The sequence below is a fragment of the Helicoverpa zea genome, chromosome 16 (genome assembly GCF_022581195.2).
Source record: "Helicoverpa zea isolate HzStark_Cry1AcR chromosome 16, ilHelZeax1.1, whole genome shotgun sequence".
Classification (NCBI taxonomy): Eukaryota; Metazoa; Arthropoda; class Insecta; order Lepidoptera; family Noctuidae; genus Helicoverpa; species Helicoverpa zea.
The window spans coordinates 5167377-5193108 of NC_061467.1; the positions used below are offsets into that span (position 1 = coordinate 5167377).

At 38.0% G+C, this 25732-nt stretch overlaps 2 protein-coding genes across 3 annotated transcripts in view; one reads left to right on the forward strand and one right to left on the reverse strand.

Moving 5' to 3' along the window:
• LOC124637754 (ubiquitin carboxyl-terminal hydrolase calypso) lies at positions 1–3197 on the forward strand. The gene is made up of 8 exons (XM_047174392.1): positions 1–496; positions 600–747; positions 992–1175; positions 1266–1417; positions 1645–1839; positions 1928–1998; positions 2177–2386; positions 2601–3197. Exons 1-8 carry the CDS (start codon positions 122–124, stop codon positions 2793–2795), a joined length of 1530 nt encoding a protein of 509 aa, XP_047030348.1. The 5' UTR covers positions 1–121; the 3' UTR covers positions 2796–3197.
• Positions 3188–25732, reverse strand: part of LOC124637753 (clustered mitochondria protein homolog) — a 26837-nt gene continuing 4292 nt past the window's right edge. The window contains exons 2-24 of one of the 2 annotated variants that reach the window (XM_047174390.1): positions 18847–19074; positions 18068–18726; positions 17724–17885; positions 17327–17480; positions 16698–16831; positions 16401–16537; positions 15619–15848; positions 14398–14534; positions 13412–13606; positions 12924–13136; positions 11401–11575; positions 11177–11282; positions 10665–11101; positions 9753–9955; positions 9203–9409; positions 8535–8777; positions 8199–8281; positions 7986–8115; positions 7378–7650; positions 6845–6970; positions 6202–6417; positions 5599–5813; positions 3188–5176 (exon numbers count right to left, since the gene is read on the reverse strand). In XM_047174390.1, the coding sequence (XP_047030346.1) occupies positions 5062–5176; positions 5599–5813; positions 6202–6417; positions 6845–6970; positions 7378–7650; positions 7986–8115; positions 8199–8281; positions 8535–8777; positions 9203–9409; positions 9753–9955; positions 10665–11101; positions 11177–11282; positions 11401–11575; positions 12924–13136; positions 13412–13606; positions 14398–14534; positions 15619–15848; positions 16401–16537; positions 16698–16831; positions 17327–17480; positions 17724–17885; positions 18068–18726; positions 18847–19074 (4778 nt within the window). In that variant the 3' untranslated portion in view covers positions 3188–5061. The remainder of the gene's footprint in view (positions 5177–5598; positions 5814–6201; positions 6418–6844; positions 6971–7377; positions 7651–7985; positions 8116–8198; positions 8282–8534; positions 8778–9202; positions 9410–9752; positions 9956–10664; positions 11102–11176; positions 11283–11400; positions 11576–12923; positions 13137–13411; positions 13607–14397; positions 14535–15618; positions 15849–16400; positions 16538–16697; positions 16832–17326; positions 17481–17723; positions 17886–18067; positions 18727–18846; positions 19075–25732) is intronic. The other variant, XM_047174391.1, reaches the window with a different exon arrangement.

Below are 25732 nucleotides of genomic sequence, written 5' to 3' on the forward strand. Positions count from 1 at the left end.
GATTGACAAACCACAACATTGGATCCTGTTCCTCCACAAAGGAATTATTGAGATTTTGAGGATTAAATAGGGGGATCAATCAGACTATTCGACTGAAACACGTGCACAGTAATCTTTATCTATGAAAAACATGCCAGTAGAGCTGAATAGCTTGACAGAGGGATGGCTCGAGTTAGAAAGCGACCCAGGATTGTTTACCCTATTGTTAGAGGATTTCGGCGTAAAAGGGGTTCAGGTAGAAGAGATTTATGACTTACACAAACCCTTGGAAAGTCCGGTATATGGGTTTATCTTCTTATTCCGATGGATAGAAGAGCGCCGCTCCCGCAGGAAGTTCGTGGAACAGATTGAAAGTTTCGTACGCGATGAAGAGACTATAAACAATATATTCTTTGCTCAGCAAATGGTCCCGAACAGTTGCGCCACTCATGCGTTGCTGTCTATACTATTAAACTATCCTAATCTTCATTTAGGAGAAACACTAAGCAGATTAAAGGTAAATAACAAAACAATACAAAAGTTTACTTTCTTTTGGTGTTCTTATTTTAAAACAATATCCTATTGTTTCTTATTTACATTGTTTGCCATTCATTATACAGCACCATACTCTTGGAATGAACCCAGAGAACAAAGGTTGGGCCATTGGGAACACTCCAGAGTTGGCTTGTGCTCACAACTCTCATGCCATACCACAAGCCAGGAAGAAGACTGATAAAAATGCTGGTGTGTCCACTGGACGATTCACAGGTATAATTGGATATTCACTGTGTATTTCTTATTAGATAGACAATACATTCTTAATTCTACCAATGGTTTTGATACTCTTTCACACAAAAAATACTTAATACAATACAAAATCCCTTATTTTGATGAAACTTGGCACTAAAATAGCTCAAATTGAAACATTGACTCCTTTTTATCCATGTGCAGAAAACAGTTACCTCTGATTTCAGATTGAAGCGAGTATTATATAATGTTTTGGTATTTCTAGGTGAAGCATACCACTTTGTATGTTTTGTGCCAATCAATGGCCATTTGTTTGAGCTGGATGGACTCAAGCCATACCCTACGGATCATGGGCCATGGGCATCTGATGAGGACTGGACAGATAAGTTTAGGAGAGTCATGGCCGAGAGACTTGGAAGAGATGCTGGAGAACAAGTACATGATATAAGGTAGGCAGACTTCTAAATACTGAATAGTTTTGTAAAACAAGAATAATAATATGAGGAATTGGTCTATAACATATTGGTGTCATGTTTCAGGTTTAACCTAATGGCTGTTGTACCTGATAGGCGGCTAGCACTAACTCAGAAGCTGAACGCGCTTGAACTTAACCAGAAGAGGGTAAAGGAAGCAATCTCAAAAATAGGAAAGCATTTACGACATTTACTTTCGAAACGCAGGGAAGTTAACGGTTAGTTTAAATTACCAAAATGTTAAAGTCTGCAACATCATAATAAATTATATTTATTCATAATAAACTTATTACACCCACCAAAAACAATACATATTAGGTTTTATGTATATGAAAATATTGTAAAGAAATGGAAATAAAAAGGCTTTAAATATATATGTAAATGAACATATTACAAGGGTAAATATGTATCAAGAAAAAAAACTTATTCCTACTTTAAATTGCAGAACAAGGTGAATTATTATCAGAAGGCAGCAATGAGAACTCTTTAAATGAAAATATAGTGCAAATCAGTGAGGAGACAATACTGACTGCTTTGGAGTCATCACAACTGCAGTTGTATGATGTGGACTATACAAGACCCATGACTATTGAGATTGGAGCTAATGATCGGCCACAGCAAGACAGCAGCATTATTTTAGGTAACTGTAAAGCACAATTTCACAATATCAGTCAGTTCTGTTTATACCAAATATTTTTGTACTAAATCATGTTTTTATTTTTTTATAGTGGATCCAGTAGAACAGGGTGCAGTTGTAAAGTTTGTCACAATCAACAGAGACAATCAAATAGTAGGAGATGTAAGTACTATTTGCTATTTCAACATTAGAAAAGTAGACAAACTGGAAGTTATTTATTCAAACTTGGTTGTAAAACAGCAATTAGTTGTATGTGCTGTTCTTTGGAGGAGTAAACATAACACCATTTTTCCCTTATGACATTGTTAAAATTCATTCATTAATTTCAATTTATTTCCAGCTGTACCCCACCTCCATCACAGCTCTAGTGAAGAGCAATGATTCTCCCATATTAGTGTGTTGTGAGACAGAACCTGATCAACCAATCAAACTGAAGAAACTATTGCTAACACACTCGGAACTGAATGCTTTGATGAGCAGTATCGTTAATGAGGTTCAGCAATGTCAGCAAGCTCTCAATGATGAGAATGATAAAAGGGATATGTATAAGGTAATGTCTATAAATAGCTTTCATTTATATAATTTTTGCTATTGGTTATTTATCCAATTTGTTCTGAAATCCCATGAAAATCCATTCAATAGTTTGCAAGTTTATCACAGACACAACTACAGACTCTGGCCAGGGCTTAGCAGACTCCTCAGTTGTTGCACACAATGTGGACACTCGAAAACAATTTATTGAAGCTTATTTATTTTCTTTTCAGGTGGACGACTGCCGGCGCACACACAACTACGATGAGTTTATATGCACTTTCCTATCAATGCTGGCTGAACGCGGTGCGTTGGGAGAATTGGTTGCTGCACAGCTAGAACGCGGCCGGTCTTCGCGAGCTCGCAGGCGCAGGCCCCGCCCCCGCCCCCGAGCCAGGCCTAGGCCTAGACCCCGCGCACGGAAATAACGTGCTCATAGAACATGCCTACGCCATAATGCATTAGTAACTTTGTTTTTGTTCTGTGCAGCTATATATATGAACGCATAGTATATTCGTGTATAGTGCGTGTAGCTGATGGTATAGTCGCGATTTCAATCCCCGCCTAACTCCACTTCTAGTGTAAGCATATCTATATAGTTTGAAAATATTAAGTAGCTTTAAATGAGTACTCCTATAAGTACATTTATTTTTAAGTGGTATTCTTTTACAATTTACCATCTCGCATCATTTGCGTTTATTTATTCTTGTAAGAACATTTATGAAGCAGGACTACGTAAATGTTATCTTACTTTATTAATTTTGTTTTTTGTGAATATTTAAATAAAAAAAAGGACAAGGATAAGAAGTAATAAACAGGATTTTTAAAAACGATTTTTTATTATCATACTACGAACAGCGCCGTATTTACATGGTCATCATATTGTTAAAGAAATGTAACAACAACGATTGATTATTGTTTGCTTAGGCACGTACTTCATCGAACAACATTCTTATATATTTAGCTAACGAGCACGGTACGATGTGCGTATCGATGACAATCTCTCGACGATAACTCTTTATCGTCAAGTATTATCGTATTACCACATGGTAACCTTACCGCATTCTCCTTATAATGTATATTAGTGAAATAAAACACATTGCATGCACAATATGCTCACACTGATATGAAACTGACGATGCATTGTCAGATTTCATCGATACGCAATGACGTGCAATCTATTACTATAAAAGTGAGTGGTAACAGTATACTTTCACATACACAAGTATGGCCTGAAATATTTAAAATACATATGTGAACTACATGAGAGAATTGACTCAAAGCACAATCTATGAAACCCATAAGTTACACGATTAGATTAGGTTATTACAACATGAAGAACATCTAAGAATAATCACGAAAACAGCATGGGTTATCGCCAACATTATTGACATTCAGTTGTAATAACTGTCGTCGTAAAGTAAATAAATATATTTTATCAAGATTGACACAAATAAAGGCAAAATGTTTCGATGCTTGAAGTGAAATGTGACGACTAACATACAACAAAGCTAATTCGGATATGTAGCGACACTGGACAACGATTAACGACATGACATAGAAACTGTTGATTTCGAAAGGCAAAGTACTCTTAAAATACATTTTTCCCAAAACACTCATTCATTAACATTTGTTCATTTGGCGTCACTGACAAGATATCAATACCATTATAAGAATAGTTGATTTATATCATAGAAGTATAACATGAATACACCGTAGCTACATGTTCTTTCACAAGGCTCGTTATATTATAAATTATATCGACGATAAGTATATCATTATTCATTATATTATACTCACTAATTTATTATTTGTTGATTTAGTAGATCTTACTTTACATACCAAACAGATTGGAAGCCGAAACTGTATTGCCAGTTACAATGTCTTTATTGCATAAAAGGCAAGTCACTCGATGATAAACATGCTATATCACAGACTAACAAAAATATTACACAACTTACATGCACTACATTCATATGGCACTAACAACTAAACCTGAAACTAAAATGTAACATTAAAGGCAGTGTTTGTAAATCGAGCTAAATTCATTAAGTTGTTCTCTATATATAAACTATTTAGAATTTAGCATGCAGTTAATTCGTGGACATCCTAATGGCTCCAAGTCGCATATCCGAGCCATTCAAATCCTGTTACATTTCAATCACAATATAACTGAATTTCTACTGCTACAGGTGTTTCAACAATATACTCCCGTACTAGTTAAAAAAAAATAATACTCGACAATAACAATTCATAAAACCATTATAATATATACGAAGGACAAATTGGCAGTAGCACCAGTTACCATAACATAGCGACGCACACGGTCTCAGGTTCACAACCAAAACTTATTGCTATTATCACTACTTGAAATTGCACTACTTTGGGTGTAGATAAAATTGTGAATTCCGAACGGAAGCGTAAAATTAAAACTAGATCTGCGTGATTTGAGCGAAATGTACGCACATGCTTACTTTTTGCAGTCCGCGTGAATTCATTTAAAATAACACTTAATTATTTGATCAAAATAATATCCTCAAAATTTTACTAACAAAAAAAGTCTACATCAAACCTTAGCACACTATTCACTACCGCATACATTCATAGATAAGGAACAATATCATCAATCAATAATTATATTAAAATAACAATGTATATAGTTAAATGTCCAATGGTCGTGGAACATGTGGCGCTTCAACTGTCGTCGTCGGCGGGCGCCTTGTCCAGCGAGCCCAGCACGCCGCCCAGCGGCAGCTCCTTCAGCTGCCGCTTCTCGATCTCCGCCTTGAACTGCTCGATGTCTTGCGGACTGACGTACAACAAACACATGTTTTAATAATATGTTCTCTAATATATTTGGGTGAAAGGAAAACTAACTAACATAATAAAAGTGAACAACAGAGTCAAACGGCAGAATCGATTTACATAAAATTATGTATAAAAGTACATCGATTTAAATAAATTTTATGTAAATCGATTCCTTAAATGTTTAAGGGCTTTTTGTCTTGAAACATGGGGCATGTCTTTCGTAAAACCATAAAAGAAAGCTTCTCATTATTGCAGTGATACAAAATTAAAAAATATTGAGAAACAATTTGATTTTGTCTATGAGCATTCCTTTCTTTGAACCATAAGAGACTGGTTGTTATTATTGCAATGACACATTTTTTTATGTTTTTTAGATATTGGTAGAAACAATTTGTTTTAAAACACCCAAAAATCTTATCTAACCTGATCTGCACAAACAGAATGCCATTGATAAGGTTGAGCATATCGATGACGGACGCCATGCCGGGCGGCTGGATGTGCAGCGGCGGCGGCGCGGGCGCGGCGTGGGGCGACCGCGCGTATGCCTCCGCGAGCCGCTTCTGCAGTACGACTGCTTGCTGGGTCAGATGGCGCAGGCATTCCGAGGACTCGCGGGTCTTCTCGTGTTTCTCGCCCAGCTGGAAATTGGTTATATTTAAATTAAGTTACGTTAAAATAATGTGGGATAACAATTTCATTAGACAAAGACATTTATTTTTTCAAATATGGGTACCATGATGTTGTTATATTATGATACCATGATAAGGGTGAATGATCCGCCATATTTTACTGTTTAGGGATCTATCAGACAGAGAGCGTACACGTGATCGAGCTTTCAAGCAGTCAGTTTTGCGTTCGAGCTCTAGTACTATTCCTCGTACTTGACCGACGCGGTCAGAACGCTTTCTGACTCCTGTGTGAGCATATCTATGTAACGTAATAAAACGCAAAACTGACAGCTTGACTGCGTGACGTTTGATAGATCCCTTATTGTTAAACTACTATGACAATATCCGTGATGCTTACCAGCTGCTTATAGATAGAGTAAGTCTCCTTCTCATGCGTGAGCGCGGCGCGGAAGTCTCCGAGGCAGGACAGCGTGCGCGCGAGCAGGTGCCGCGCCACCGCCGCCTTCAGCGAGCGCGGCCCGTGCGCCGCCACCGTCACCGCCAGCGCGCGCTCCGCGAACCGCAGCGACAGCTCGTACTCGCCCACCGCGTGCAGGATCAGCGCGATGTTGCTCTGAATATCACAGATACAGAAAACAATCATTAAAATGTATAAAAAATACTCTACAATTCAATAAAAAATACAAAAAAAATCTGCTTAGAATACACGGGAGACCGCAACTGCAATGTGATTAGTGCTTTAAAGGAAACCTCACTGTGGCAAATATTTGGACATTCTGTAGCCAGGTTATTAATACAGGATATTCAACAATGGACAAAATTGAAAAAAGATATGAAGATCGATATTAGTAGCCTTCTCATGTCAAAAACGACCACGTTTGCGAACAAGCGTTAGTTCGAAGTGAAGACATTTTTTTGCGGCTTTTTATTATAAAAGAACTCGTCATGTGGGACTGATCTTCTCGCCGCTTCTCCTGTATTTTATATGTTGAGAATTCTGTATACGTGATCAAAAAGAAGTAAATTTACAATAAACTTACATCAAGTAACGCCATCTCGGGATGATTCTCGCCGCACACGAGCAGTGCGAGGTAACGTGCGCGGTACAGCAACTTCAGCGCCGTGCTCACTTGACCGTTGGCGAAGCAGTACAGCGCCAAGTGGGACTGTGAAAGGGATAAATAAATATTATAACTGGGATTTGGTTGTAAAAGCTTGGGGACACTAGACTTCAATATTAAAGTGGACGAAATACCCTGAAATGAAAAGTAAATTCATTTACTGTGTGACGTGTGTTATGGGTGATCTCCGAAATAGCTGGAAGACATTTATCGGTACATCTTCCCATAAATATTATCTACACATTAATATTCTATGCAGTTACATAAACTCATTTACCCAAGTAAAAATTGGTGCCACGACAGAACTACAGACACACCAAACTTTTAAGACCCCTCTTTTTTGTCGCTGGTTAATAATATTAGGGAACCGCATAAAAATTACATTAGGATAAAAAATCCACATAATTAACTGCAGAAAAATATTTTAGGCATATAATAAAATACAAACTCACATATTCAGTAATCGTATACGGATGATCGATTCCATTGACACGCTCGGACATCAGCACAGCCTTCTGTTGGTAAGCCATGGCGTCTCTATGTTCTCCGGTCACGTAGCACAGTCGCGCCACCATACGGAGGCACTGGGCAATTTCTCCATGCATCGCCCCATAGACATTGTTCAACAAGTTTAGGGCTTCGGCGATTAACTCGTGGCCTTCGGAGACGGCGCCCGCTTGAATCTTGTTCTGACCGGTCGTGTAGAAGTTGTATGCGTCCGATGCCTGGAATAGTACCGTATAAAACATCGTTTGCATAGGCGTGAAGACCAAGTGGCTAAGTGAAGACCGAGCAGATCGATCGATTATAAGCAGTCGTTACGGGTACTCAAAAGACTGGAAATCGACCCCAAGATAGTTGGAAAAGGCTAGGCAGATGAATTTTGCATAGGCAACTTATGTCTTCTCTTTATGCTAAAATCGGAAAGTATTGAAAACCAGTATCAATAATGTTACCCAATGTAAAACAATCTTCATCGCCTATAAGATGTTAGGGTCGCCCACATAGTTGAGAAAAAGCTACACAGAATTTATTCTGAAGAGAAGTTATGTCTACTTACTCGTGGATTGATATGTTTGACGACTGGGAAGATGTTCATGATGTCAGTAGCCGTGAACGGTGCCTTGTTCTTGCTATCAAAGTCATATTCGCGCAACATCAACTGTAGGCCTACTTTGAGAGCAAAAGATCTGTAAATAAAAAATGTTTTGTGTTACACAATTTTAAAAATCAATGTATAAGTTTTAAAAGATTAATACATATAAAAATATACCTGAGCAGTGATATTTTCTGTAAACCATGTTTCTCTATGACAGAATCCATGCTGTCTGCGTTAAGTTCATAACCCCAGTATGCCTGCGAAAAGAATTAAAAATAAATTATATCACCAATTTCTAAAAGGAGATTCCGAAATTTAGTGTGATTGTTTACCCATAAAAAAAATGAATTTGTTTTCTGATTGATTAAGTAATTGACAAAAGTTTCTGGTAAAGTTAAAAATTATTAGTAGTCTTTTATAATAAAAATTTCTAGCATTCAATAAAACTGTCTCGACAATACTTTGCCTGTTGTAACAAACAGTTAAAATCTATATATCAACTCTACCAACCTTAAGTTCATGCTTGATGTGCGTGAAGAGCGACTTGGGCGTGAGGTTGTGCCAGTCGGGGTGCGGGTCGGGCGGCGGGGCCGCGTGCGCGTGGCGCCGGGCCCTCCGGCCTCGGCCCCCGCGGGCCCCACCCCGGGCTGCTCCGGGGCCCTCCGCTGCGCTCAGTGCCGGGTTGGGGCATGCTCCCACCAGGCAGTTCAGGAAGTGTGCAACTGCGGCACCGATGCACATGGCTTCGCAACCCTGAGTGATTCAAATTAGGATTACAATTTGTAGCAGCATATAATTGGGGCACACAGATAACACATAATCCAGATATGTCATGGCTTGGAAAGACATTGTCAAGGATATCACATAACTTGGTATTGAATCTATATGGAGATTGTGCTAGTATAATTTAAAAAAAAAATGTTAATTTCAATTACCACTAACCACTAGGAACTTTCATTTCGTGAACTTCCCTGACAAATACCATATAACAAGACCACAGACAACTTTACTTCGTATAAAGCAGCTGGCAACTCGAATAGACTCTAGAATCATCCACTCAAGTCATGTAAGACGTTCAGAATCTTTCGACTGACCTGCGGCTGCGACTTAGTGCGCCGGCCACGCGGCCCAGGTAGCGCACGTTGTATAGTGTATAAGGGATAGTCGTCACAACTGACCTGCAGATAAGCCGTGTAGATATGCTTGGCGGCGCGCAGCAGCAGCTCTCCGACGGCGATGGCGTGCAGGTAGGCGAGGTGCGCGTGCGGCTTGAGCGCGGCGGCCACGCGGCCCAGGTAGCGCACGTTGATGCCGCGCGCGTGCAGGGCTTCAGTCAGCCCCGCGCCGTCCATCGGTGCCGACGTGTGCTCCAGGCACTCGCGGACCTGGATGGAAAAATCTTAATTTAAAAAACGAAGACGAACGATGAAGGTTGAATTTTATTAGGACTGGCAAGTTTGGAAATATTTTTCCGAATTATTTATTTGTTTTTAAAAGCAGTCAACCATCACGGCAGATTCGATTCCAACTAGAAACGCAAAACATCACAAAAGATCAAATAAAATAGCGATCAAATTGAACCGTCACCACTGAAGAACCAATTTGAATCAGTTGAGACTTGCTGCATTTTGATCCACATCAAATCGCATTTATTTTTATTCTACTCTTTTCCAATAAGAAGAAAGTAAAATTTAAGTTATGTAAGCTACGGATCATCTTAAAACTTACAAAAGCCGGTATCTGCGTAGTAAGCAAGAACGCCGCAGCTTCTTTCACGAGATGTCTCTGTTTAGCCAGCTGCTCAGGTTCGGCCGCGTGTTTAATACCCGCGGAGTACACGTCGGGGTTGAACCGGACATCGAACTCCGACTCCTTCAGTGAGGCTACAGCCCGCGCCGCCGCAGCGACCACTGCGCGGGAACGTTCCCCTGCTGTTGACACGGACATATTTAGCATGGATAAATGCAATTCGGTACTTGACAACTAGTCAAACTCAATACTTTTAATGAAATGTCGAAAACGGTTACTTTCTATGCAATTTGTATGAAAATGTGAAATGTGACGTCACAGATTTTTCACATCAAGCTGTGTACTTATTTTCCTTAAAACAACGATAAATAAATGAATATATTTTTTTTCCATTAAAACGATAAAGGGCAGTGGCATTATTTTAAGATGCTTTGCCAAATGAATATAATAAAGTATTTTATTTTGGACCTAGTTAAAGAATTTTTATAATACCCAATTAAAGTATTTTATTTATTTGTTTCACAGAAACGGTTGAGCCGACATGAGATGAATTCTTGTAAAGGAGATGAGATAGGTATGTAATCTACTTTGAAGGAAATTATGTATATTTTAACTGAATAATGATTAAGTATACAGTCAAAAATATCGTGTTCTGAAAGATGGAATAGATAAGAGAGAAAATCGTCAGCAAAAAATGAACGGAAAAGTACTGAAAGATATTGATTTGGCCTCTGTTCATTGCTCTAGTTGCTGACGTGTTACGATTTACTATTTATAACTATTCAATATCTACCGATCGTAGATAAGAAACGATACATAGAAATATACGAATTAAATATCAAATTTAAGGTAGATAATACTGTTAGTGAATATTCAATCAACAATACTTACAATCACTCTCTTGTTTGTCTGATCCACTGCAGATCGAATCAGTTATACTTTCAACAATCTTCTTAGCAACATCAGTATCAATCTCAGAATAATTCTCATTGAGGAGTAACTCATCATCCTTCTTCTCACCCTTGGGTGCGGCCTTCTCATCAACGGGTTCTTTATCTTTAGTCTCCTTTTTGGCACTTTCCTTCTCTTTCTTATCTTCTTTTTCCTTCTTATCTTCTTTGTCCTTCTTTTGTTTCTTGTCCTTAACTTCTTTCTCCTGGCTCTTCGCGTCACGTTTGACTTCCTTAGTTTCAGTCTCATTGGCAGCCTCCTTGGTTTCGCTCTCCTTATTTTCTATCGATTTCTGTGCAGCATTGTCACGTTGACGCTTAGCACTTAACTGTTGCAGATGGAAAGCGGCGTAGCGAATGAACATGAAATAACGTGCCCTGAAAAGTAAAATAAATTCTTAGGGATTGTTCAAAAAGAAGTTTAATCATTTAAGAATTCTGATAAGCACTTACTCGACGAAACTGTCAACTAATTCCTGTCTGAGGCAACATAGTTTGTGCTTGTGAATAATGGGGAAGCCCATTGACTTGATATCCTCTCTCAGTTCATCGTCTTCCACTGAAATAAAAAAACACATTTCATGATTAATATACATGGATACAATAAGAGCTCTTATTTCATTTTTATTCCAAGACTTTATGAAAATTTTTGAAGCGGTAGTGACATTTTAACTTACATTGCAAGAAGTTGACATCAGGCGGGAAAGTACGCAGTAGATCCAGAATGTAGTGTCTGCCATCATTGCCAATGATACCCTTACACTCGACACTGGAGCACAGCTCGACAGTCTCACCGTTGGCGCTGATCACTGAATGTGGCATTATCTTCAACTGCTGGCCCGCTTTGCTTAACTAAACAAATCATTTTAACAATTAACAATAATATTAATATAGTAAAGAATATAACAAAGAAAACATGTTTCTGTTAGTACCCTGAAAATACTGAACCAATTTTACTGTTGAGAGTAGAGTCTGACTGTTGAAAAGAAGATGTTATACAATGTAATACCTCCTTTACCGGTGCATGGTCAATTATCTGTGACCGCTAGGATTTACATAGAAGTAATGTCTTTTGTTATATACTTGAAAACATGGTGTTCTGAGAGTAACAATAGATTCCATATATTCAAATAAAGGCCTTGTTTCACTTTATCCCTACACTGACTATTTTATATTGTCCGGGACTGTAGTTTCCTCGGACGGCGGGTGAAGCCGCAGTAATTCATAAAACAAATAATTAAAAACATAATAAAATAAATAACTAAGTGCTTAAATTAAATATCCCTCTAAATTGCAACTGACAAATTATCACTTCCATAAAAATAATTTATTTAACACACATATCTACGTAGAAAACATGAGCTTCGCGTGTTTTCTAGCACGAACATGTTAATTAATAACTTATGAAGATAGCTGCTGTAGTGTGAATTTGTTCAGCCGTGTTACGCGGTGTCCTGCGTGAGCGACGAACGCGACGCGACGCGACGCTGCGAACGCGACGAACGCGATCAACTCAAAGGAATTCCCTACATGCGGCCTATGTGACAGTCTGCGGCGAGACGCGACGTAACGCGTACTTGTTTTGAGGGCGACCAGACGCGACACCGCGAACTATTCAGAAGCGTTGATTGTTGTGGGACAAAAAAAACATAAATATTAAAGAAATCGTTTATTAGTACAAACAAGTTGGAAGATTGTTGCTGTCTGTACTTTAAATATGAACTTTCAAGCAAAATTGTAACACAACTTCTCCATGATTTGAGAAGTAATGACCAAAATCACGTAGGACATCTGTCGCGTATAGCATCGCGTCGCATTACGTCGCGTCGTGTTGCGTCGCGTCGCGTCGCGTTCGTCGCTCACGCAGGACACCGCGTAAGTGATGACCTATAAACCCACATTCATGGCACGCAACACTTCTATACCTGTCTGAGACGTTTAGAAACTCTAAAATCGATATCTGTTGAGCTTCTTATGTAGTTTCTTGCAATGCAGAAAGCTGCACCTTTCAAAGAAATTCTTTTGGAAGAACTTAGATCACATACGGGCAGTTTTACGTCAGACACTCTGTAGGACGTATGCGTTGCACTATCTATACTATAGATTCTATAGTGTCCTATTTTTCTACTACAAAAAATCGGTCGCCGATTTATCGGACTTGGGCTGGCGGCCTAAGTCACGTCTAAGGCTAGGGACTTACCAGCTCCATATACTTCGGGTGCGACAACACAGTGGTACCAAAGTCGATACTGCCGTAAACCACGCTCTGTTCTTGTTCCTTCTCCAATATGCCGGGGATGATAGACTGTGCAGTGACTCGGTAGCCGCGGTAGTCTACAACTACGGTGCCTAGAGTGTGTAGACCGGCGGTGTCGACTGCGCTGTAGACGCGAACTCCTTGGAGATCGTTGCGCTGGAGGGAAATTGGAATGTAAAGTGGACATAATCATGTATCATCTATCTATTGAACTCAAAATTAAAGTTGAAATGTAAAGTCTTGTAATCGGGCCACAATTTAGCTTATCTACTGAAACCAAAATTGATTCTTGAATTTAACTTTATTGCATTTAAAAAACCTGACTTTGCTGTTCAAATGTCATTGCCAAGACCAAGGTCAATTGTAACTTTAACGATGTTTTCTAGTCTAGCCAATCTGGCATTTTGCATACCGCATACAAATGAACTTACCGGTGCAACAAATGCAGCGGCATCTCCGCCTAGATCCTTGTAGTGGTCGCGTACATCGAAGCCGAGAGAGAAGAATATGTTGTTCCATATGAACATTTGCATCTTGGGTTCCTCGCCTGGGTTGATGGCCATCACGTTGCCGTCTACCACGGCCATCGCGCCGCGAGTTGCTGCCGCTACGAAGTCGCTGTGGACCTGAGTTTTAGAAAAAAATATTAAAACTAAAGTCGGATTACTGGATAAATATATTTGTAGAATACATAATAATTATTATAAATGAGGATCGTAAATGACTTTCTACCATATGTGAGTCCTAGTTTAAAAAATAGAGTCTACTGTTGCATTAATATGTAAATTTATTTTTTTTTGTCTTAAAATGTATAGTGCAAATGTTTTTCTTGAATAAATAATATAATAATAAATACTTATTAAAAAAAATACCATCTATTGCTTCTTTCTTAATTAAGATTTTATATAGTTGTAAGTCTACCATAGTGTATTGAATAAATAAAAATGTAAATTCGGCGAATAGTGTAAGAAAAGTATGCCTCAAGGTTGCTCTAATAATTTGGCATTCATTCGTGAAACAAACAGCACATCAGCATGTCTAACAACAATAATATCTGTTACAGCCGTCCGTCATTAATAATGAATCTGTCAATGAAAGTTACTTATAACAAGTTGCATGCATGCGTGTGTACTCGCGCGCTAGACTCGCGATCAGGGTTACCATCCGTTCTATATTTCAGTCAATATACTGTAGAAAAAAATATATAGTACGAAATATTTTAATTTTTTGTTAAATGTCGAGTAAGGGTATTTCAGAACGAATTACTTTCATGACATTTAAAAAATATTCGTGGAGAAATAATGATTAAAAATTAATGTGTACTTTTCCCCTCCTGATTTCCGCTTATGTACCTATCTACTCTATTTTTTTTAATACTATATTCGTTATAAAAAAGGCTGGTAACTCTACTACTAACCTTGAAGATAGCTCGCTCACGCAGCAAGCGTTCGGGCAACGTGGAGCGAGGGAGCTCGCGGGTCGTCTGAAGTTCTTCATTCCAATCGCGGGTTTGACCCGGGATGTGCTCTTCGTAACCCAGCTTTGAAGAGAACGCTGTAATACAGAGAATAAATTAGGTTTCAGGTTTAAACACTCAAAAGCGTGAAGACTTTAGCCATTTTGTACCCCACTAGCCATTTCTTGCAGTTTCAGTCAACCTTTAGGGGTTCGTTTGTTGTTTTTGGGATAAAACATTTTTTTTGTTCTTTATAATATTACATTAGGTAAAGCAGATAGATCTTTAGCAAACACCTGTAGAAAGTATTTTATATGTCCGATTCACAGGCTTGGCGTCTGTGGCGTTGAAATATTTAAGTACCTATATGATAAAAATATGATGAAAAATACTTAGCTACATAATTAAACAACAAAAACGATACAACAAAAGCACTTATTCTAATTCATGTTTTTGTTAATGGCACGTTGAATAGTTTAACGAGGTCCTAATTGGAGTACGCCTTTTGAAGGGGAGTTCGTAACATGCAATTATATACCGTGCATAGAAACTCGATGGAACAAAGTTCATGTAAATCTGTTGTCTGTTGCGCTATTCTATTCCCGTGCATTACAATGTCATTTTCATTACGGAAATTAGTTGCGTCCGTTTACGCACGACGGTTTATTTGGCTTTCAAATTTACTACTACCATGGTGATTATGCAAAATCTACGTTACTGTGCAGCTTTGTAAGATTGTAAAAACGAGTTATGTAATAGTGATCAATACTTCGATAAATAATCACACTACGAAATCATTATCAGTGTAGTAGCTAGCTAATAAAAGTTTCAATTACTACAGCATAATCAAGGAGTGGAGTTCTGATAGATTGACAATAAAAATTGCACGATGAACATAAAGTTTTTTTTGTAACTTCGAGTAAACCTCTTCTATGTGTTTAAGGATAGGATAAACCCACCACACAATCCACTTGATAACCTAGTATAAAATTTTATTTGCCGGTTAATATGAATTATTTTACCACAGGGAATTCCTACAGGATAAAGATAAGCCATAAGTAAACCACTATATTTTTTGTTCATTGAATCAAATACGGGATGTTTAAGGAAAAATGGACTATCAAAACATGAGGTTTTCCCTATACAAAAATAGTAAAACTTCGATATATGTATAAAACTTACTGTCTTCGGCGCGAATAGCGTCCACGGTATGGTCGAGCATAGGAGAGGCCCATTGGTACACTTGGTACGGCGTGGCGACTCTCTCGAAGGGATGCTTCTGCATACGTTTCTTCTGTACGAGGGCGAAGTTTCGCTTGAAGGAAGGCGAGACGATGCTCAACAGCTCGATCAACGAGTGGCACAGCAGCGATGGCGTGGCCGGACGGGGGTTGAACACTTCTTCGGTAGACCTGGTCAAAATTGCGCAATCAAACTACCAATTTCAACATCAAAAATGTCATACTCCGGTCAACTAACGGCTTTTTATCAAAGTGTCATGGGAACTGTAATTTGGGAAATTACATCGTTCCAGTTGAGAACTTAAAAAAAGATTTTACGGAGACGTAATCATAATCTAATCAGATTTAATGGCGTACTCTACTCGTCGTATTATTCTTATCTAGATACAAGATATGAGAAATAGGTAAATGGAGTTTGCACCATCTAATCCCAAGACAGACTTTTAGCTTTGGAGTTATGACTAAGCGTGGACTATGTCACTTGTATTAATTAGCCATCAATTGATTGTTCAAAGTCTATTCTAAGTCATCTCATAGGTAAAGACTGATGTAACTAGTAACAATAGTAAGCGCAACGTGTAGCCGGCACCGCGCGCTCATTATGCAGTAACCAAATAGAATACACATAAATGAATAATGAAGTCCATTCATTATACATTTTATCTTGTTCCCTGCTCGTATGGCAAAGGTCGTAGCAAAGAGTATTATGTTTTATAATATTACTGGTTAAGGTAGAATCCTCGGGGACACGCCGTGATGTGGAAGTGGCGGTCTTCGAGAGTCACGACATGCAGATAAAGTAGATCGCCGCACATCTTGCGCGGCCCAGGCGGCGGGTTCCAGCCCGACGTGGTTAGGACCTGATCGCAAATGTTAACAAGTCAATTTATTAATTTGCGTCGCAGTTTTGTCTGCCATCTAATTATTAATAAGCATTAAATTACTAAATTATTTTCAGTTACAAAACTCTCAGTAACTGTGCTATAAAATAGTGTCAAACAAGTTGTTTCACAAGTTTACCTTCAAGCATTGTGGAGCCTTATTCTCCTTGGTAAGTCCTGGATGCAGTGGCAGCAATGGTCGCTCGGTACTACCCGGCATTATGTAGTCAGGAGGTGTACAATCAACACTCTCTGGACGGGACTTTTTCTTTTCTATAACAATTTATTAATAACATTGAACCTAATATGATGTAATAATTTGCTAAATAACAATAGACAATGCATAATATTTTATATGCAAGGTTTGTTTGTTTGAACTGTCAATGTTGTACTAACAATATTAATTCATAGGTTCGTAAACGTCTCATTGTTACTAATGAATGAACATGCACCTATGTGTAACAGGTAACGCCAAGCTGAAGGCAATGCTATACAATAGCAGTATACCCAAAATTCTGGAAGCTAAATTGACGACAAGTAGAACGCTTAACTAGCCTGCATTTTAAATTATTGCGAGAAACGTTAGGTTCATTTAGATTTGAACGTAAATCAATTTTAATATGATCGATACAAGGCCAGCTCTAAAGGAGAAACTGTTTGATCTGCTTCGATAGTTTTAGTCAAAATGTTCTTATTTTTCCAAACCTTCCTTTGCAAATCTTCTAGTTTTTTTTTAAAACAAAAGCCAGTTCGAATGTCCCGATTTACCTAAAATGTCTCCTTGTGTGATGACGTTGAGGAAGGCTAAGGAGCTGCATTCCTGTCCAGCGTAAGCGTCTGTGTAGTCAATGGACTTGAGAAGATCTCGAACGTGACGCACGTGGATGCGAGCCTCACGCATTGTGTAGGGCTCTTCTACAACCTACAAATTGGAAAACATACAAAATAAGCATATACATATTGATAAGTTAAACAATACTTTAAGGCCATTTATGTCATTAAATTTTAACGCGCTTATAACATAAAGGTTGATTAGAATTCATAACGCGTTGGAAACATTAAATACATTTCAGAAGTAGCTTTAATGACATTAGATTAAATTATTGCGTTTTAGAGACTGCCATAATATGTACTGATGTTACTGTGGCGTAGAGGTTTTACTCACTTTAATAACAGATCCTTCTTTCAATCCTTCGATGTTCTTGAGCTCGGCGAAGTTGTCCAAAGTGACGCCATCTAATTGTAAGGAGAAGCAAGTCCTGTGGCACGAATCTTCGCGATCCATTAGCACTTGGTGGATTTCTTGCACGAGCTCCATGCTTGAAACCTGTCAAAAACATAATTAGTGCCAAGAACATACGGAAAACTTTCTTCCAAACATAAAAACAAGAAAAGGTTCGTTTTGCTTACGTTTTTCGTTCTGGTTTTTACTCAGCCTTAAGCAAAACGAATCGTTCCTTCTTTAAGGGAATTAGGTGATCCTTATTAACATAAATTGAATATCCTTACCTGAATATCTAACGGCTCAGCTCCAGGGCTCACAATCTTGACAGTAAAGCCCATGTCTTGAATGAACACAACTTCTGCGTCTCTCTTCTTCTCATCGCCATCTTCACTCGGAGAAGACTCTCTATCCCCATCTCCATTTAAAACTTTACTACTCTCCCCGTTTACTTTATCCGCACCATCAATTTTATGTACAGTACCATCATCTTTCTTATCTTTCTTGCCATCAGCGTTTTTGTCTTTTGCAGATTCCTTTTTCTTTTCCGAATCATTAGATTTATCGGCCATTTTTGTCTTTTTATCCTTCTTGCTTTCTGATACCTGTTTACCTTCCGGTTTATTGGGACAAACTAATTTTATTACTTCTGGTTTTTCTTCAGACTTGTTTGTTTTAGGGTCATCGGGTTCACTGTTAATTCCATTAGAAACTACTTTAGTATTATCACTACTGCTAATATCACAATCTAATTCTTTTTTTGGGTCACCATTAACAATGGTCTCTGTTTTGTCTGTGCCGTTTAATATTGGTTCTTTGGTACGTATTTTATCATCCTTACTATCATTATTGCTGGGTACAAGTCCCTCTCCGTTAACTTTCATTGTACAAACTCCGGATTTCGGATGTGACAACTTCTCACCATTTGCCTTTATCTTCTGTGTCTCTGTAAATGTTATATGATTAGTAGTGCTAAAATATATCGGGAAAAGTCAGAATCATGCAATGCCCTCAGGTATTGAATGACACATCGAACGGGAATGAAATGGCAAGTGTAAATAGTAACCTGTACTAGGGGGGAAGGAGGCGGGTGTGTTGTTGATTTGTGGCGAAGGTGGTTTGCGCGCCGCAGCCGCATACGACACACGTGGTGCCGGCGCACTGTTGCCATCGCCCTCGTCTTCCGCCCGCCCGTTGGGCGTACTCGTGTGCCCATTACTACAAACCACCGGCTTTACACATACTTCCTTCTTATCATTCTTCATTTTTGCCGATTGTTTATCTTGTTTTTCAGCTACAACAAGGAAATATTGTTACCTTGGTAATTGAATTTCAACAAGTCTAGCATTTCTATGGATAGTTTACGGTGCCAATATTGTAATTGAAGTTGTTTTTAAATACCTATTCGCCTATTCTATGGCATATCCGGCCTGACTTATAATAATACGTCTACGTAGGATCGAGAAGGAATCAGTACGTTCTTTTTATTTCTATAACTGTAGCTGCCGTGGTTCATGCGTAAAAACAAACATCGAAACAGGTTTTTAGGCTAACAGCGGTCGTAAGCGCACACGGTAGTGAGACGTGCGCGCAGGGGGCGCGTTGGTTGGACTCAAACGCGCATGTCTCGTCCCGTGACGGGCAAACACGTGGTCTGCGCTGGCGCACCGCCAACTATCTCCAGCGTCGAGTCAATAATAGATGGCAACGGGATGCCGCCAACAATAGACGCCATCGATGTTGTCCACACGCAACACTTACTTACGCGAAAACTTTCGTTGACGGCATACGTTTCAAGACAGATTTCCTACTGTCCGTCAATGTGATATGTATGTACTTCATTATAATTGAAGATTTAGTAAATACGTAAGTAATATGAAGTACTTGGAAACATGATTTATGGTAGATAAATTGTTGCTTTGCGAAGTGGAATTACGTTGAAGATTTATTTGCATATAAATACCATACTAACATCCTAATGCGTACCACTATTCTCACACAAACGCGTAACTGTGAAACTGACTTGACCTATATTACTATGTAATTTGACACAGTTATGCAAAATGTGACAAAGATAACATCACCCAATTATTGTAATTATGCTGATAACAATGACAAAATTAAAAATATCACTCAAATATAAAATTAATATTTTTTATGTCTTATTTAAAGCGAGACGTAGACACTTATCTGCACTAACTGCAGATTTAGGTACCTAATCACTTTAATCTGCATGAGACTTTAAACTCACAATATTGTAAAAGCAGCAAAATGTTATTCATAAGAGAACGGGGAGATAAATTTTATCGTAAAAATGATGTTATCTTCCATACCTTTACCAAACAAGATAACGACATAGCGCCTGGGACTCAAGATAAGAATAAAATCAAAATTCTTGATAAACTGCCGTTGACACCATTTCTTTCGTTTGCTATCATTCAACCATATCTTTCAGTATACCCATGTCATGATGTGATCAAGTGCCGAGGTAAATTTTACTAAACTAGAATTGATTACATTTTAGATCATATTATGTCACACAATGCATGCAGCTACACACACTTACATACGGTGACATTAAAATAAACGATGCACTTAATGTCGACAACTAGGTTTTACGTTAATGCTTATTGATTTGAATTCATGTCATGTAGCACGGTCATATAAAATTCTGCTACAAATAAAACTGATATTGATTTTACGACAAATCGAGGTAATGATGGGGATTATAGTGGATTTCCTTGCATAAATAATTCAGTTTAGCGGCGAGCAGCAGTACCACTAGTGTAAAAGGTCACCAACCCTATTCAGTGACGAGACAAGCAGGGCATTTCCCTGTTTCTATTAGGAGATTGTAGACAGTAATAGCCAGACAACAAAAGTTCTAAAATAATTTACGGATGTCTTGCAGACATTGCATAGTTACTGAGCATTACGTTTTTAGGTTATCTAAATTCAACCTCCTAACTTAACCACCTGGTGTAAATATTTTAAGTAGTTTTATTATAATAGGAGTGTTTTATTTAAAGTTTGACGTCAAGGCGCATAGTCGGAAATGTTGATTTAAATTCAGATAAACATCGCGTTTGTTGCCCACGGTTCAAGCAGCAACTGAACTGAATCGATCAATGAATTATGCAAACAGAAACAAGCTCGTCAGCGCCGGCGACGGTCGCTGAATATTTAACCTTAGATCATCGATTATTTTGTGCTCTCATTCCTTGACCTTACCTTTGTATCCTTTAAGCTACTCGTTTATTATCAGACAATCTCCAACCATAAATGCACAACTACATAAACCGCCGCAGCAGGTATGAATTTTGCAAAATTTCTTCAATACTAAAAGTGAATATGTTTTTTCCAAACGAACTACTTTAAATAATTTTGACATATTTGGCTGTTATTATTACATGACATTTCAGCAGCTTTTAAATAACGTCCCAGTTAGTTTTTTTACTACAAAGTAGGTATCATGTTATCTATACAAACGTTCGCAAGATCACCCATTGGAAACCGAAAGGTGGTTGAACTTAGTTACCATGTGAATAAAAGTACAAATAGAAATGTTTTCTATCTTGGTCAAGCAGGCAGCGTACAAAAATACATCGTATCCAATTTTGACCGAGCTCTATCTATTATTTTACAAAGTGCACATGGTAACGTGTTTGGAATGGAGAGATATGCAAGAGGTATAGTATATCGGTTTTTACCAAAGGCACTTTTAGTAGATATCTATTGAGAGGAAGCGAAACGTAACTACGATTAATAAAACGAGCCCCATATTGTGCTTCAGTGAAAGATCAATAAATGCGCAGGGTCTCGACTGTGAGGGTGCACTCAACTATGAATATAAATGGCATATTTGTACTGTTCCTGACTTTTTGCCCGACAGGATGTTTCTAGAAAAAATGTTCTTTGCTTTTATGTGGACTTAATTTACCATGTTAAAGTTTAGGTTCTTCCGGACATTCTTATTGAAATTGGGGCCATTACATTTAGGAAAATTAATGTCAGAATGCAATTTTTGGTAAAAGCCTTTTATAATAAACCACCCCAGAGTATTTTAGAGAGATATGATCTAAGGCAGTCAAAATTTCTGAAATCGATTCACAGGGACAGTATTCACAGGGGTGAGTATTCCCGGAAGGCCTGTACAAGAAAGGAATAAATCAATTCCAGTCAACAATACTGTAAGAGATGGCTAAGCTATTATTGAGCAACGAGTTGCTTCTTCAAATTAGGAGCTCACGACATCGTTTACAACTTACGAATTCCGTAACCGGACACGAATTAACACTAAACTGCTCCCGCTGTAGTGTACCAGTGTTATTTGAAAATCAACCTCAGCGGCATAACACTATGGTTCACTATAAAATTATCGAAATGGTCCTATATGTACGTATGTTTATGATGTTTATTCAGTATATTATGTATGCAATTGTGTTCATTTTTCTTCTAAAGAAAGTCTAGCTGAAACCTTTCCGTCGATCTTGACTGCTCGTATCTTATTTGCAGGGTTTTTTCCGGAATCATATAGCTAATTGATCAAAAATTGTCTACTTACTAATATTTTTGCCATTCTTAAAAATGTTGCAATTTTAGAATACTTTTTTCTCAACAACCGTATTTTATTTACCTTCTACTATTGATTGAATTTGAGAGTCTATGCAGGGAATTATAGATGCAGCCTTAAAATAAATGACTAAATAGTAAATTGCGTCAAAATACATTGCGTCATATAATTTGCTGTATCTCTGAACCGATACTCAAAATAACCATTCTTATGTTTAGAACAGAAAATGACATCACATAAAACGTTATCATGGACTGAGTTTATGTGCCCACAATGGATCAATCATAGAAAGACATGCCACACTATGTCACGATTGCTTGAAAAAAATCAGTACAATATAGATAAAGTTACATTATGACATGATGCTTTTTTAACCTCTTGACCCTATAACGACTACGCAAGAGTAAGGAAATCGTGTCGGTCCGTTGGTGATTGGCGAGCTCGCTGTTCAAAAATTCTCTGATCGATAGAACTGTACGTATACACGTCTTTGATCAAGTAGGCATATGTGTAGGTAACTATTATAAGCCTGAAGGGTGGAATGGTAATTACACTTCGAGTAACCTGCTACTTTAATAGATAGGCCAGCACATGACGTGCACATGTTTCAATCTTTGGAACTAGTGCTTTTTTTGTCTCAATTTTCTTGGAAAAAAATGACATGACTGACGGCCTTAGTGGAGGTCGATTAATATTCATCTTGCTGTAGCCCTTCGAAGAAAAAAAAAAGCAGTTTTTGTAAAGACTTCAATCAACACAACTTTTTCCGACCGACACTGAAGCGCCGAAAGATGTCACCGAAGAATTTATGGCGTAAGTTAAGAATAAGAATGTCATTTACATATATCAATAGGCTGTATTCTAGAATACGTGTCGGGCACTCGGTCCATCAATCATCTGAATCAGTCCACCTCAGTCTCCAGACAGTCTTCAGGTCGCTAACAATCTACCTATCGCGGTCAGTGGGTTAAACGCTTCATTGAAGAATCTCCGATCTCTAAAATGTTCGTGTAGACTAACCAAATTATTGTGAGAACCTACCGACCTTACTACTGTACTTATTCCTACCGAAGTGAGTATTTCCACCAGAAGTACATAGTACTTCACATTGCCACAGGATCCACTCATTTGGACATTGTCTATATTCTTACTTTATTTTTATCTTCCTGCCTGCTGCTTGGCAGATTTGGAGGTCAGCCAATCAAAATAACTATAAAAATCTTTGGAAAACTAAGACCAAAAATAAGAGAAGCAATAATTGAAATTGACAATGAAGTTAAGACATCCATAAAAATACTGCCTATTACATGGAAAAATAACCATAGAAATACCATTTTTATTGTTTATGACTGATTGATAGTACTCAGATGTAAAAATAATATAAAAATTCGATTATTTACTTTATATTTAACCATAACGATTACGTACACATACGACATTGGAAGAGTTTCCAAAGAAAATTCAATTTTTTGTTTTTAATACTCAATTATTCAGTTTCCAAAACTGAATAATTGTTCCTTATTGGAAACTAGGTTTTCAACAAAGTATAATGGTTCTGGTTTCCAACCCCCATTTTCCAGAAACCGAAGGGGGCCGAAAGGGGAAAATCAAACCTCAGTCTACGCAATCAATAGATACCTGTGGCAGTTTTTTTTATCATTTCCTCTACAAAGTGAATCAAAACTTATACCCTTCCCACAGGCCTAGAAATACATGAAAAACTCCAAAAAATCTCTCATGGGTAAGTACTAAACAGCCGCACGCCGTGGATCGATCATAAGATCGATTTAAGCAAGAGTATCCCGGGATGCCCGTGTAACCGGTTTGAGGAGCTCCGATAGATAGGCACTCCATGTAAAACACTGGTAAGTAAGTAGCTGCATTCGACTCCAATAGAGTAAGGCAAAAGTTACTAACATGGATGAAGACAGAGGACGAATTCTCTAAAGGCAAAGTCGTCGTTGGAGGAATGTTCTTAGCAGTTTCTCTTAGAACATTTTATCTTCACTTCAGATGAGTGGTTTGTGTGCATTTACATTTTCTTGTTATGCGAATTGACCTGGTTTTTAAGGCGATCCCACCGCCCACTACTCAGGACGAACTAGATAATGGCTTAAAGTACCTAAAACTAGGTACCACCAGATATTTAAATACCTCAAGTACCTACGATAACGATAACAGAAAAAATAGAAGCAGTTTGTGACATGGCATGTGAGAAGATTAGAAGGGATGAAAGTCATCCATAAGGTATGTAAAAAGTATGAACATCTGAAAGAGGACATGAATAAAATGGGAGTGGTAGGCTGACAGAGAGGAATGGAAGTGGAAAACATATTGCGCCGACCCCAAATGAATTGGGAACAGGGCAGGAAGAAGTAGCTACGATAACTTAGACTTTTGCGCCTTGATAGTTATAGAATGTTTTACAGAGAAAAAAGGTATACAGGGTCGAATGAGAAAATCCTTCTTTTTGGGAAGGCACGTAAAAACACAAAGATAACGGACTCTATTCAAAAAAGAAAAAAACGCCGAAAATAATCTATATAACTATTTTCACGTTCAGGGTCTGTCAAGTTTGTTCTACGAATTGCATTAAGGTGGGCTTGAAAACAAGAGAGAGTCAACGACATCAGAGTAAAAGAGATAAATATATAATGTTGCCACCAAAAATACAATTTCGTATTCTCCCTAATAATGAGCGTATAAATTGATTTTTAAAGTAAATTACCCTTGAAGATACTTTTAGCTATTATTCTAATGCCAAAAAATATACTTAGTTGAGAAATATTAGATATAAAATTTAATATTACTTATTAGAAAATATATATGGGGGATTATGTGTGGCAACACTAATGTCCGGACGCCATATTGGTTTTGACATTGTTGACGTCACAAGAAAAATGTCTGCGGCCGGTTGCGCACCATTTTATCTTGTACTAATGTTTATTTGTAATAAATAAACTACTTCCATTTAATTCTACATACATTGATAACGTTGAGTCGAGCTTGCTCCTCCGTTGCTGTGTTTTGGTGAAATTAAGTGTGTATTTGTGAGATATAGACTCGGTGTTGAGACAGTGACTTGTTTGATTTTGTTTTGTGTTTAATTCGCGATGAGTTCACAAAAAGAAAACACAAGAATCTGCTGCTTGTGTGGATCTTCACCTTCTAAAGATCCCAGCATCACTTTGCATCGGTTTCCAAAGCCTGGCACTAAAAATGCTCTGCGGTATGTACACTCCATGCTATTCGTCTTAGACGACATAGAATACCACATTTATTGTTAATTCCGCTTCTAACTACCACAAACTCACGTAACATATATACCTATATACTTAAGTCCCAACTTTCCTTGCCAAAAATCATTAGGTACTTACTA